The sequence below is a fragment of the Liolophura sinensis genome, chromosome 6 (genome assembly GCF_032854445.1).
Source record: "Liolophura sinensis isolate JHLJ2023 chromosome 6, CUHK_Ljap_v2, whole genome shotgun sequence".
NCBI lineage: Eukaryota > Metazoa > Mollusca > Polyplacophora > Chitonida > Chitonidae > Liolophura > Liolophura sinensis.
Window position 1 is genome coordinate 8604315 of NC_088300.1, and position 14620 is coordinate 8618934.

Sequence of the window (14620 nt, forward strand, 5' to 3'; positions counted from 1 at the left end):
GGTGTTCCATGATTTTTTTTTTTGTTGGTGTTTCAAAATTGTTTGTTTGTGAGTTTTTTATTTATTGTTGACCTTAATCCACAAAACTGATCATCATATTAGTGAAATATTCTTAATCTAATCTAATCCAGTCTGTTTTGTCTCAGGTTAAAATCTGCACGGGATGTAGTAAGTCGCACTGGCCACTCCCTGGCACTGGGTTGTCTCCATAGATATGTAGGGGGTATGGGATCTGGTCAGCACCTCAACACCAGCATCAGTATACTTCTGGCTCTGGCACAGGATTTCAACTCCCCCATTGTACAGGTATGTACTCACCCAAGTACAACTTGTTCACAGAGCTTTAACACTGTAATAAGTAGAATTGAATTGTATAATACTCACTCAAGCTCTTTAAACTTATGCAAACGGTCTGATTTGTCTTCACTATTTCCATGATGAGATTCATTTGTTGTAATTGTTAACAGGTCTTGAAGAAAATCAAATGTTCAAAATTTGAATCTTTAAATGTTGTTTCAGGTGTGGGCACTGCACGCACTGGGGCTAATCGCAGATTCTGGAGGTCCAATGTTCCGGGGGTACGTGGAACCTACCTTATCCCTGGTCCTACAGCTCTTACTGACCGTTCCCCCATCGACTGTGGATGTACACCAGTGCCTGGGCAAGTGTCTGTCTGCTTTGATCACATCTCTTGGACCAGAGCTACAGTGTAAGTCTGCTCACCTGTAAAATCCATTGTTTATGGTTATTAATTTCACAGGATAAAAAGAGAAGCAAATTGATTTTTTTGTTCATATTTTATTTTAATTGAAGAAGGAGATTTTTGATGGACTTGACATCTTACTTGTACACACAGTCTGTTCCAGTGAGATAACACAACTGTTATGTTTCTTTGACAGTGAATTCTGCGTCTAAGGCAACAGCCCGGTTGTACTGTCTGGTGTGTTGCGCCATCATGCAGGACCATACAGACTCCCTGGTACAGGCTGAGGCCATCTCCTGTCTGCAACAACTCCACATGTTTGCCCCAAGACATGTCAACCTGACCACCCTAGTACCACACCTCTGTGTAAGTCTCTTATCAGAATCCAGGCTGTTACAATATTCGGTCCAGCGTAATTATCATGCCCTTGACTGCATGCTGCCATGACAGTTACATCAGATGCTGGCTACAACTGCTTGATAAGATTCCATAACATTTCATGTGGACATCATAACTATTCACTTCTGTGACAAATAAACAGTTTTTGTTCATCAAAATTTGTGAGTAGAGCCGTGAGGTAATTGGAAAGCAAATGCTTACCAGCCCAGTCAGCCGTAAACCAACATATAATTCCAGAATTAGCTCATGTCCTTTGCAGCAGTTTGCCTTGTTTTATTTGTAGCTTAACAGATTTAAACCAGGATATGTGTTATAATTGAGGGTTTGCTATTGACCAAATTAGTCGTGCTTTCACTAACCCAACCATTTCATCCCATTCAGGCGACCCTGAAGAGCTCACACCTGTTGTTACGTCGCGCAGCTGTGGCGTGTCTGCGACAGCTAGCCACACGAGAGGCGCGGGAGGTTATCGAGCATGCCCTGACCCTGGCTGACGATGACACCCAACCCGGGGCCAAGCTGACAGACATGGGCCTGGAGGGAGAGCTGTTTGGCATGATGGACACGGAGACGGATGGCAAACTGATCTCTGACGTACAGGACACTCTGGTCAGCTTGCTGCAGTCACTGGCCACAGATAACCTTAGCCGCTGGCTGCTTCTGATTAAAGACATCCTGTCTCAGTCAACAGGTCAGTTCTGACACTTTCGTATTTAGGTTTTTGGCAGTGTTTGTGATCAACATTTTCTGTAGGTGACTTTTGGTACATTCAGATGACACAAGAAAATAGTTGAGAAAAAGTGTAAACTCTGTTAAAGTTTTGTGTAATGGGAATTTCCACATGCAGTGCCTTCCCACACCCCAATGAGGTAAACGTCATGGTTTTGGGACTGGTCAGCTGTAAGAAGATGCTGTTAGGAATGATATTGAAAGCGGTGCTTAACCTTTGGAAAACATACAAAGAAATCGTGATTTGATATTGGGCAAAGTGATATTGGACTGAATGTGTGTGTTTACCTGGCAGACTCCACAAGCACCCTGATAGAGAGCACAATAGATGATGGAGATGATGATAAGGAGGATGAGTCGGAGGATGTTGATGTGAGGTTTAAAGCTCCAGACACAGACGTTACACATCCTACTGTCGCTCCCAGGTAAGTCTAGGTCTGGCCCCTTTGTATTCTGAAGGTGTCAACAAAGTGTGGTCTCCTTGCTCCTGTGTGACTCAAAGTTTGGTCTCCCTGCCCCTGTGTGAGTAAAAATTTGGTCTCCTTGCTCCTATGTGAGTCAAAGTTTGGTCTCCCTGCTAAGATGTGGGTGAAAGTTTGATCTCTTTACTCCTAAGCAAGTGATGGTTTAGTCTATTTTGTTTTTTGATTTGTCCCTTTTTAGGTGAAAGTAAAAAGGTGCTTGTATGCAAATCCTTTTTAGATTAGACAACATTAGATGTTTAAGGGGACAACTGAACATTTATAGCCTTTCTTTATAAGTAGATAACAGGTTAATTTTTGAGTGCGGCATAAAGCACAAAATAAATCAATCAACACTTTTATCATCGATAAAACTTACATTACGAGGCTCTTTTGTGGAAAATTAGAAAAACATGATTAGAAAAACAAAAACATGTTGAGATCTACATAAAAATTGTTGTTCAAGCTTAGATTTCATTCAGTTACATGAATAGGTGTTTTAGATCACTTAAAGAGCTTATATATTCAGACTAGAGAAAGTACATGTAGGCCTTTACTGTGGCTATAGCATGCTTCTGTCAAAGTAAGAGAAACGTTGCTGAAATTCAGAAATCTTGTCTCTGTGTCAGGTGGCCGACCAAGGTGTTTGCCATAGACTGTCTGCAGAAGATTATAGCTGCTTGTGAGGAGGACAAGACGCATTTTGACCTGGTGTTAGCTAAAGACCTGAAGAATTCCACAGGAAAAGGTGAGTCACATTGACACTACAAGTACATGTTGTAGCATTAGGGCTTCTCCAGTGCCTAATTCCCCCTATGGCTCTGAGGAAGCTCATGTACCAGTGTCCCCATCCTAGCCTGACAGACTGCATGCATTTTCACTTTGCAATGCTTTGTGATAGTCGACTCAAGCTGACCTCATACATGGTTTGTAGAGACAGTTAACCATCTGGATATGTGAGCATGTAGTATGTAGTCAGACAGGCCAGTCTGTTCTGCCTGTTATGGCTGATTTATCAGCTTCTCTGACCTGTGTAGAAATATTGATTCTACTTGTATAAATACATGTAAATCTGTTGCCTAGATCACAGCTCTCAGCATGTAGTGAAAATAAACTGATGTATAATTTGTGTTGTCTGTCATGCAGTATGTGGGTATGGTTACAGGTTGTGATTTGGTTGTGTTTCAGGTGATTACCTGGTGTTACACCTGGCCGAGCTTGTCAGAATGGCCTTCATAGGAGCCACATCAGACAGTAACCAGCTGCGCCTGGCCGGGCTGGCTGCCTTACAGGTAACCCATCACACACCAGTTCACACACTATCCCTGTTTCTTACTACATGTGAGATATACATTTGTAAATGTAAGGACAATCAGCCTCTATCGATTTATTGTCATCTGTTCGGTTCGCAATGAGAGGTGAAATTTAACAACTAAATTATGTATATAACTGCTGGAATATATGGAAGATATACTGACTGCACTTTTGTCAGGTAATTTCTCACATACATGTACCTGTTTTTGCCAATGGCCATTCCCAGTATGCGATTATCTTTTAATACCTAGTGTCTGTTCATACACTACAAAGCTGTAAGCATCATCTGCCTAAAAGAGTCATGAATATGGCTTCAAATGCCAATGAACTACACAGATCACAGGAGAAATTTTAAGTTGATAGATGTATGTGTAATGTAGCATGGCTACCTTAAACATCTGTACTATTTATTTTTCCAGGACATCATTGGTAAATTTGCAAAGGTCCCTGAACCAGAATTCCCAGGTCATGTGATTTTAGAACAGTTCCAAGCTCAGGTAAAGGCCTTTTCAGGATAAGGGTTTAACATTGAAGAGCAAAATGATGATTATGTGTATCTCACATATCAAATTGGTTAAAATCTCCACATCCAGTGTTTTTTATTTTGATGAACACAGTACTGAATTATATTTCCATGTTTTTTTGTTTACAAAGCTTCGTAAATAATGGATAAGTTATTTTTAAGTATGTGATAAGTTAAGTGACAGGTGAATATTTGGATTGACCTGTGCTATTTGATTACAGGTTGGAGCTGCTCTGAGACCAGCGTTTTCTGCTGACACGCCCTCAGATGTCACAGCTGCAGCTTGTGAGGTATGTAGAAAATGACTGTAGTTTAGATTTCCCAGAATTGAGTTTTCACTACCATTTATCAGCACACATACAATTGGATTACTTCCCTGAAGTGAGAATTTCCGTTCTGCCACTCAGAAGAGAGATGAATCCATTGTCGTCACATAACATCGGGTTCAGTTTTGAACGATTTCAGTTTGAGTTTATGACCACACTGCCGTATAACTGAGCCAATTACCATGTTGTATATTTTGGACAGGTATGTAGCAGGTGGATTGGCAGTGGAGTGGCTAGAGATCTGAATGACTTGAGGAGAGTCCATCAGCTGCTCGTCTCCTCACTGGCCAAGCTGAAGATGGGACAGGCGCGATCACAGTTGTACAACGAGAGTGCCACAACCATGGAGAAACTAGCCGTGCTCAAAGCCTGGGCAGAGGTACGCTTGTTCATAGTGCTATGAGTAGTGTGTAGGAATGTACACTGTGCCTGGCTGTAGTCAAAGCCTGGGCAGAGGTACGCTCGTTCATAGTGCTATGAGTAGTGTGTAGGAATGTACACTGTGCCTGGCTGTAGTCAAAGCCTGGGCAGAGGTACGCTCGTTCATAGTGCTATGAGTAGTGTGTAGGAATGTACATTGCCTGGCTGGAGTGAAAGCCTCCGAAGAGGTGAGCTCGTTCGTAGTGTTACGTGTAGTGTGTAGGTATGTACACTGTGCCTGGCTGTAGTCAAAGCCTTGGCAGAGCTAAACTACATGTATGGAAAACTGATGTGACCACTCACACGATCTCGATGCTCTCATTACAAACATTTCTTTGAAGTGTACATAGTATGAAAGACGCAAAAACACCACAGAGCATAAGATGAAGTTGATTTGATGAACAATTTACAAGATGTGGTGTCTTTTGTGTTGATATCAACACCTGCAAAACCTGATCATCTTCAGGATTAGATCTTTGAAGAGCATATCTGACCACCATTTTCTCTGCATCCTCTCAGGTGTATATAGTGGCAGTACAAAGAGAACGAGAGAAGAAGAACGAGAGTAAGGAGAAGATAGAGAAGACAGAAGAGGGCTTTGAGAGTGCTGGAGAGAGTTTACTGAGTCTGGTCCAGCCAGAGTTGTCTTCTCTTAGTCAGCACTGGATGGCTGCTCTAAAAGACCATGCCCTGCTGTCCTTACCACAAGGTGAGCGGCTGACCTCAGAAGTTTATAAGGCTGTCCTATGTATTTGAATCCATGCAGTTGTGTGTAATAGAGAATCTTTTCAAACCTACATATACTTGTATTTAGCACAGTGCAAGCAAGGGTTGATACAGAGAAGACTTCTTACCGGACAACACGTCCAGGCCCAGGGATCACAAAGCGATCTTAGACTTAAGTCAAAATCTCTGATTGGTTTAAAATTGTTATTTCTCATGGGACAACGTCAAAATATTGCTTGAGAATGTAAATTCTGAGTAAGTTATTGTAAATCAAATTTTAGCTAAAATAATGGCAAGGAACATACCAAGTTTAATGATCAAAATTTTGACTTAAGTCTGAAAATTGCTTCGTGATCCCAGGGCCTGGTCCATGCCCCCAGATCGTTGTGTCTTTTTTGTCATAATACTTTCCAAATTGTCATATTTCTCAATTATCTCAATATCATAATTGTTCGTGAACGGTTGCAGAGAATACCAATGCACAGACAAACATACATACTGAGATTCCTTACTTTATAGATTATCTTTCATTTGGTAACACATACTCAAGACAAACAAGTTAACCCAGTTTCAAGACAATCCCACTATCTATGAAATATAAGCAGTGGATAGATGTATGTGTTGCTGTGTAGAGCTACAGAACAACCAGCTTTAGAACAACATGTAGATCACAGTTTACTTGAACAGCCTGTTGTGTGACCAAGGCTTAACACCTGTGTCATGAAGATGTGTTTTCTCTGCAGAGTACTCAAGTCAGCTTCCTCCAGAAGGTGGTGCTTTCTATCAGGTAGAGACCATGGACTCTGCACGGCCTCACTACAGGAACGCCTGGCCCTCTATACTGTATGCTGTTTCTATTTGGCTCAATGAGACAGGATTCGCTGATGTCTCACCTGAGCGCAGAGAGGGTAAACCTGCTAATGATCGCTCCTCAGGTGTGTTACCTATGCCCCCAGCTAACATGGCAAACATCCCAGCCAACATGAACCCAGAAGAGGTCAATGCTGACAGATTTTATCTGATCTTGGGTAAGAACAAGCTATTTCTCCTTGAGTATATGCCTAATGAAGTAGACCAATTCCACCATACATTCATTATTGAAGTACATGTATATACAAATGCTCATGTAAACTAAAAAGACATGGTGTATGTGTCGCTCTCAGAATGTATGATGTAATGTTCAGCTGTTGCGTTCACATTTGCAGTAGTTTATCAAGAAGTTTGTGTACCTGTATATTACAAGAAGTGCTGAAGTTACTTGAGCTCAGGTGTGTCTAGGCCAGTTAAAACATAGTTAATGATAGAAAGCATGAAGTGAGGAATATAGGCCCCAAGATTATGAAGCGATCTTCGACTAAAGTCAAAGTTTTAGTTATTAAATTTTGTATGTTGGTTTCCGTTATTTTAGCTGAAATTTGTTGTACTATAACTTACCCAGAATTTACATAGTGCAAGTAAAATTTTGACCTTGTAACTTATGAAACAACTATTTTAATGGGATTTGAAATTCCTGATACCAGGGCCTAGTGTACATATATCATAGTCATATTTGTTATGTGTTATGGCAGGTATTTGTATGGAATCTTTCTGCTGCCCAACGTCTCGTCTCCCTGACAACACAGTACAGGTGTGTCTCAAGGCCATCATCACCCTGCTGGACTCCTCCTGGCCTCGCAGGTTGCTCGGGGAGGAGGCCACGCTGTCGCGAGAACTGATCAATGTCATGCACAGGTAAGTCATTCAGTTATAATCATGTAACCAGATTCTGATTAAATTCTGGAAGCATCTCCAGTTTTATCACATTTTCAACACTGACTGGATAAAATATGACATGACTTTATCTAATACATGAATGTTTAGTATGATAATGCCATTGCTTCAATCATACAATGTGAGAAGACAAAAAAACACATTGAGGTGCATTGTATTTTTACATGGTGAAAGTCAAACAAGATTCAAATGTGAATAAATTTTCCTTTCATTGTTGCTGCTTGGATCTGTATGACTTTAGGGAAACTGTCACAGACTTGTTCCTGGCTAGGTGTTGTGGCTGCCTTCTGGCTGCAGGTGTTAAGTTTCCTCCACTGTAGATCTGACTGTTGAAATATAAGTAGAACGTTTTTTAATTTAAAGTACAAATTAAATGAGTACATTAAATTAAGTAAGTGTGATTTTGGGCTTGATTTAGGTTACTATTGACCAGAGAGAGTCCAGGTACACAGCTGGTTGTCCTGGAGGTCGTGAAGAAGGTCATCTTGGCTGCAAAGGAGTTCCTTATATATGATAAAGCTCGTCAAAAAGGTAACATGCTCTTGAAGTCCATGCACTTTCACTTGATATCTCTGTGCCAACAATATGCTTTCTGGTTTGACACGCTTGAATGCAAGCTACTGGCAGTTTGGCAGTAGCTATAACTTACTCTGCCACCTTTCCACCAATTGAATTCCAATCAAATGAATAAGTAAGTATAATACATTTGTTTCAAGAATTCTTTGATACTGCTTTAGGGTTTAACACTGCTGTAGTGTGTTTTGTGTAGCCCGATGGCGTCAAGCCTTATTTTGTACTGAGTCAAATCCCGAGAATGCACAACATGTGAAGGAGAAAATGAGGATAAAACAGCATATTTCATGCAGTTTTTCGCTGCCATTCTCTTTACTCCTTCTGCAGAGGTCATACATTTTAGACCAATCAACAGCAAACTGAGGCTATTGAGTTGACCAGGATACGTCACAGCTGTGCATGTATGACGTCGTGTCTGATTGTTGCGTGACGTAGAAATGTAAAAGTTTACTGTACATGTATTATGACATCATACCCCTGAGCTCAGATTGGGACGTCTTGAAACAAATGTTTTCTTTTTCCATGTCATGGCATCTGGGTGTCAACTATTTGCACACGGACCACTACCAACAACGGGGTAGAATTAACAAAACCTATTTTCTCCAGACTGGAATCTGGCATTTGGCATCAGAACATGCATAAGTCATAAGACCAACATATTTTTCCCTGTGTCAGATACACTGAATTTTCATCTCATTTATTAGTTACCCTTTCATTACCAATGTTTCAGAACTGGACAGTTCCACTCCCAGTAATGAAGGGAGCACAGAGTCTATGGACACAGTGGACAGCACCATTTCCATGGGAGAAGGGGGTGAGACAGGGGAGATAATCCCTGGTAAATCTGTGGTGTATGCATGTCTGGAGGTGTGTCTGTGTGTGGTTGTGAGGAATATCCCCGCCCTCAACCCCTCAGCCCCTCAGACAGGCTTCCAGATCCCCACCCGCCTCTCCAAGCTGTCCGAAGAGGCCAGTCAGCTGGTGTCTGGTGCGGTGGCTATATTGGCTGACCTCCCCAGTCTCTGCTCACCTGTTGGTAAGTACATGGACAATAAATGTGAAGTTAACTAAAAGAAATGTCTTTTTGATGTAGAGCAAAGTATAGTATGTCTACCTGAGTGGGTCATTCAGATGTTTTGTAATTTTGAAGCCTCTTTTCCTCAGTGACTAGAAATCAGTAACAACTCTCTTGTCCATAGCTGGTTACAAAGTTGCTGCAATGTCATCAAAGTGGCTTTAAGCCATTAGGATTCATTCTTGTCCATTGTAACCATGCGCAGATCACTCTAGTAGCAATAGTACAATTCCAATGTTACATATATTGGCTTAAGGTTATGCGGAAAATTATGAAAAATAATTACGGTCTATTGTTATTTTAGATCATAAATGTGATTTGAGGGAAATTAGAAGTGTTGTCTTATCATTTTGTAGGATTTTCTTGTAAATGTATGTTTTCAAAAAGGAGGAAACAAATAAAAATTGGGAGGTAAATACAAATTATTTTTATCTGTTCAAATTCAGCATGTTGTTTGTTTAATGGTACTGTTTAGGTAGTGTAGCAATCCTGCCAACAGTGCTTTACCTGGTGACTGGTGTTCTGCGTGAACTGGGTGGGAAGACATGTGAGCACCGGAGCCCTAACACCATCAATGCCTGTCTGGCCGCCCTCAAGTCCCTGTGTACCTCACCCTTCACACAGGACGAGTACTGCGGAGCAGAGTGGCTCAAAATGCTGCAGAGTGCTCTGGCTACTGTTTTGGACTTTTCCAAACCCAGTAAGTGTGTAGAATTGTTTGTCCCAAGTGATGTCTGTGCCCTTGCTGACTTGGTTAGTTCTAAGACGTCCCTTACTGGAATCCACAAGGGATTGATTAATTACCTCAAATCCAGCCTAAAACTAATCTAATCCAAAGGAAAATGAACAGATTCTTGTTTGGTTGACCTAAATATTGACTGTACATTTATCCACATCTGTGTATTGAGGAAAGTTTTGAACAGGAATAAAGAAAACTGAGAAATTAAGAGACTTCTCAACACAGTTTACACTTTGTACTTACTGTGATTTTAACCTGGCATAGCCCTGTTTGTCAAACATCTGGTGTGAAATTTTTTTCTACAAAAATTCATGTGAAACAAATCACATCGCTACAGTTCGGCTGAGATAATGCCAATGTGGCATGAAGTCATTATCATGTATTCATTCAGTCCCTTCTTTGTCATGGTAAGACAGTTAACATATGCACAGTTGTAATAGGCAGTAGAAATAGCTTGGGCTCTTGTCTAAGGTATCCAAATGAGAACAGTCACTGGTATTGTTTTATGTTACAACAATTTCACTAAGCATGTATAGTCTGCATGTTACAGAGAAAAATCTCTGTTATAAAGTATATGGACTTTCAGGTGTTTATTATACCTGAATGTTGTTGTTGCAGAAGATGAGCGACCTGGCTTAGATGACGACACTCTGTTGTTGACACTGACTGTGTTCATGGTGTCTTGCCCTAAGGAGGTAGTGGGCTATCAGAATCTTCTCAGCCCCTGTGTGGATGCCTTCAAGGACAGCTGGGATGCAGACAGTGTCCAGGTATTATATAAGCACACATTTACCTGTGCATGCACATTGTATACCTAAAACATGTTTGTCATTTTGTGGTGGTGGTGTTGTTATAGGTATTGTCATGGGACAAAGTTAACATTTCATCGTTTGCTTGTTTCAGTCCAAACAGCGCTGCCTCCAGGCATTTCTGTCCATTCTACACCAGCCTGACCGGGTCATCTGCACCCCATACATCCACGCTATAGCTCCCAAGGTGTTTGAGTACCTGTACTCCGTGAGTGGGGGTGCAACAGTCACAGAGACTGACCTCAGCTTAGTGTTGGACTCCATCACTATGGTGGAGACGCTGGTATCTATGGCCGAGGATGAGAAACGTAAGTACAGCATATCAGCACTGAGGACTTGATGGCCATCCAATCATTACTCTCCCACCTTAGCATTTGTAACACACTTCTTTATAACAAGTCTTTTTTGTGATCTGTATTTGATCAAAATCTATGTGTTACATATATGTTAGTCTCTGCCATAACAAAAATCAAGCTTGATGAACATTAGTAAAATTAACTGTGACATTACCAATGTGTTTACAGAATAGACCTTTACCAACTGTCAATCAAGAATACACAATTGACCAATCGTAAGCATCATTCTTGCAGATAGGTCAACTGGATGTCCCACACATTGGTTACAAATGTTCAATCTCCCTGAGATGTCATGACGTCACAATTGCTTTCACTGGGAATGGAATGAAAAGTAACATTGTCACGAGAAGGGGTGGTGGGACCTCGGATGTGTTGGATCCATCCGTTCATTCACTTCAAGAGTTCGAAAATTTAACCAGAGCAGAAGCACATTCAAAAAAAATTACATTGCTTTAAAGGTTACATCGGAGAGTGATGCCCCTTTTTGTCCTAAATTTGTTTTTCCTATATAGGTATGAAGTTTTTCACGTAAGAGTTTGAAATAGATCAGCAATCAGTATTTCACTTATCAGCCCCAAGCATGATGACATTGCCTGTTATTCACTTTGCCATGGTGAGAGTATCATGATTCTGAAGCTGTTCTTGTGTGGCTTTGTCACCTCCGATATGACATGTGATCTTGTGAATGTGTTACAGGTATTGGGTTGCTGGCCCTGCTGGTGCCTATTCTTATCGCTCTTTTGAGAGATGACTCCAAGGCTGGCACTGTCACGAAGGCCATGCAGTCTCTACATGACTTTGCCCTACAGCGCCTGATGAAGATAGGACCTATGTACCCTGAGCACTTCAGGACAATCATGATGTCAGCCCCTGACCTCAAACCCAAACTGGAGACAGCCATTCGAGCAAACCAAACTAGCAAGAAAACTACCAAGATAGAGTCCATGGCCAAAAACGCTGCTCATCAACCCAAAGCGCCCACAATAACACTGAAGACAAACTTCAGTAACTTCACAGGCTGATGGAATGGTAGTTGTGAGCGCTGGCACACTGGATATTTATTAAGACTGTTGCCAAATCTGTAGACTGGACTGTGGAAATCTAGTCTCCTGACAGCACTGATGTTATCAAAGTTGCCAGGTGGTTTTCAGTGATTCATGGGGTTTGTGTGCAACATTGTAAAAGTGTTTGACTACAGTGGCCTGAAGAGACATTTTTTTAAGATGTATAATATGAGCACAGAACACAAAGTTTTATAATATTTTAAGACAGGCTCAGATGAATTGCGGAGAAATTATCTTTATTATTGCAGTAATTGACATATTAGACTTGTATATTGTAGTCACCTGTCATAAGAACACTGTGTGTCACATTCAAGGCAATGATATATGTTGTTTTGTATATGATATACTGCTGGAAGAAAACAAACTTTTAGCAGTAAACTCATAGACACCTACTGCAACTTTTCTTTTTGTGATTTATAATCTGACATGCTCCAAAGAAACACATGAAAGCCCTACTTCGCCTGCCACTTTCACTTTGTGGAAATCTATTGCCACTCGGATACAGTGAACAAAATGATCTCACTTCAGCCATGTGGCTGTGATTCACACAGTGAAATCTGGGATGGCAAAGTGCAACATGCTAAAGTGAAGTAGAAAACGGTGAATACCACTCTTACAAGTTCTTTCTACAAATCAAATGATCAGCACAAAATATTATTAGAAACGTGGATAAGTGTGTAAATAGAACAGTATGCAAGTACAATACAAAGTAGTTTTATGCAATGAGGAAATTTGTACAGGCTTAGTGTGTCTTAAGAATTGCGTGTAGATCTGCTAGTCATCAAATGTTGGTGTAGGGCAAAGACCAGATAGACAGGTGATGCTTGTCAGCTACTGTATGTTTGTATGTGCCAGAAAAAGCCCAGATAGCCAAAGATCTTTACCTCCAGGTTTTTCCCTGACCAATAGATATTATGTAGGTGAAGTGCTATGTGCACTTTCTGAAACACTTGAAAGCACATTGATTACAACATATTTGTTTTAAATTAGAACAACTGATTTAAAAAAAAATCAAAATGATATCAAGTTAGGAACTTTGTAAAATTGATGTGTTTGTAAATATGAAGATTGTCTTTGAAAATGTGTACATTTGTATAGTTATTGTTTGGTACAAGCCTGAAAATGTTTTTGTGATATAGGTGCATATTTTAAACCTGTTTTGCTGTTTACTTCTTTCCTGACAACACAATAATTTGTATATTGTAGAAAATGTCCACAGATTTTGTCATGTCTGCTCAGTTAGAGATTTGCTTGAGTATAAATAAATCTTGTTATTTTAGTTGTGGTGCATTATGGTCATAAATATTGAAGAATTTGTTAAAAGTAGTGCTTCTGTGATCTGCAAGCAATGTGAATAGGTTGAAATCAATAACATTTGTGTATATGTACATCTTTTAGTGCTTGTTGTAATAACAGTTGTGTAACGTGCTGAGAGGCTTTCCCTGATGTTACAATAAAATGAAATGTATAATGGTGATTTACGAGCACAAAGCGATACTGTATCTGCACATATAATTTAGAAAGATTATTGTAGAAATGCATTGAGAACAAATTACTCCATCTAAGCGTGTTGTAAACCTTATCATCTGAGTATATGTGGTTTAATCTTTAGAAATGAAATGTCATACTTCGCTGCGTACACTGCGTCCATTTCAAAATACGATCAACTTAAAATTGTCAGACGGTGGTAAATTATTTTATGGTACCTCTATGAGTAGTGTTTCAGTCCGGTGTTTTAAATAATACGTAATTTCTGTAAATTTGCATAATGATAATATATGTGTGATTTTATGGTCTGTTCATCATAGGGAAGTACTTTCGATCATGTGCTATTCCTTATTATAACACAAGGTAAGCCATCGGATGATTTGTTCCACACCCATCATTGACCTGTGCTACAGAGTAAGTTTGCGGCATGGATCTATCAAAACTGCATCGGAAAATATCTCTGACATATTTTTAAATATTTAAGAGAAATTAAACGCTTCAGTGCGTGAATACGTGGGTTTTTAAAAATTTAGTGAAGATATTTTCAGATTTGGTTTTCAGTGACCCATGTAACAAATGATGTCTTGAATTCTTAGTTTCATCTTTATCAGTGAATCTTAATGTTATATGTTGTCCAAGTGTCAATTCCCTCGTAAGCCCATAGTGGTAATTTAGTGTTCAGTTGCTGTTCATAATACTAAATAAGCATGCTGTTTACCACTACGAAGTCCAGTATCCTCATTAGCATGTCAGTTACTGTGTCCGGGTTACCTGACAGGTAACGATGCTTCATGCCGTAACGAATGTGATTTGGTGTATTGCAAGATTATTAAAAAGGAGTTTTATGGTAAATCGATGTCGCTATTGTTTTCCGTGGGAACAATGTCTCCGAAAGTAGTGCACATGCTTGTGAAGTTAGCTGCCATTTTATCATCATCATTAACAGATCATCTTTTTGTCTTCAGTTTTGGTGAGCGTAAGATCCATACTTCCTAATCCTCTACGTTTGGCTAGGGATGGCATACACTGGTACTAGTAATGATCTGTTCCTAACTGTGTATACCTTACATCATCAGAGAATCCTTGGTGCGTAGCTTAGTATTGAACATGTTTTTTTAGGGATTCCAGTGGAAGGTTCTTTTATG

General features: G+C 40.1%; 1 protein-coding gene across 2 annotated transcripts in view; it reads left to right on the plus strand.

The window, feature by feature from the left end:
* LOC135466466 (HEAT repeat-containing protein 5B-like) overlaps nt 1-12397 on the plus strand; it is a 50335-nt gene extending 37938 nt beyond the window's left edge. For both annotated transcript variants that reach the window (XM_064743956.1, XM_064743957.1), the window contains 19 exons: nt 147-306; nt 520-709; nt 900-1069; nt 1484-1793; nt 2127-2256; nt 2922-3040; nt 3481-3584; nt 4026-4103; nt 4351-4419; nt 4658-4834; nt 5395-5584; nt 6345-6629; nt 7170-7332; nt 7790-7902; nt 8675-8980; nt 9495-9719; nt 10377-10528; nt 10662-10875; nt 11620-12397. In XM_064743956.1, the coding sequence (XP_064600026.1) occupies nt 147-306; nt 520-709; nt 900-1069; nt 1484-1793; nt 2127-2256; nt 2922-3040; nt 3481-3584; nt 4026-4103; nt 4351-4419; nt 4658-4834; nt 5395-5584; nt 6345-6629; nt 7170-7332; nt 7790-7902; nt 8675-8980; nt 9495-9719; nt 10377-10528; nt 10662-10875; nt 11620-11945 (3481 nt within the window). In that variant the 3' untranslated portion in view covers nt 11946-12397. The remainder of the gene's footprint in view (nt 1-146; nt 307-519; nt 710-899; nt 1070-1483; nt 1794-2126; nt 2257-2921; nt 3041-3480; nt 3585-4025; nt 4104-4350; nt 4420-4657; nt 4835-5394; nt 5585-6344; nt 6630-7169; nt 7333-7789; nt 7903-8674; nt 8981-9494; nt 9720-10376; nt 10529-10661; nt 10876-11619) is intronic.
* The last annotated feature ends 2223 nt before the right edge of the window (nt 12398-14620 follow it).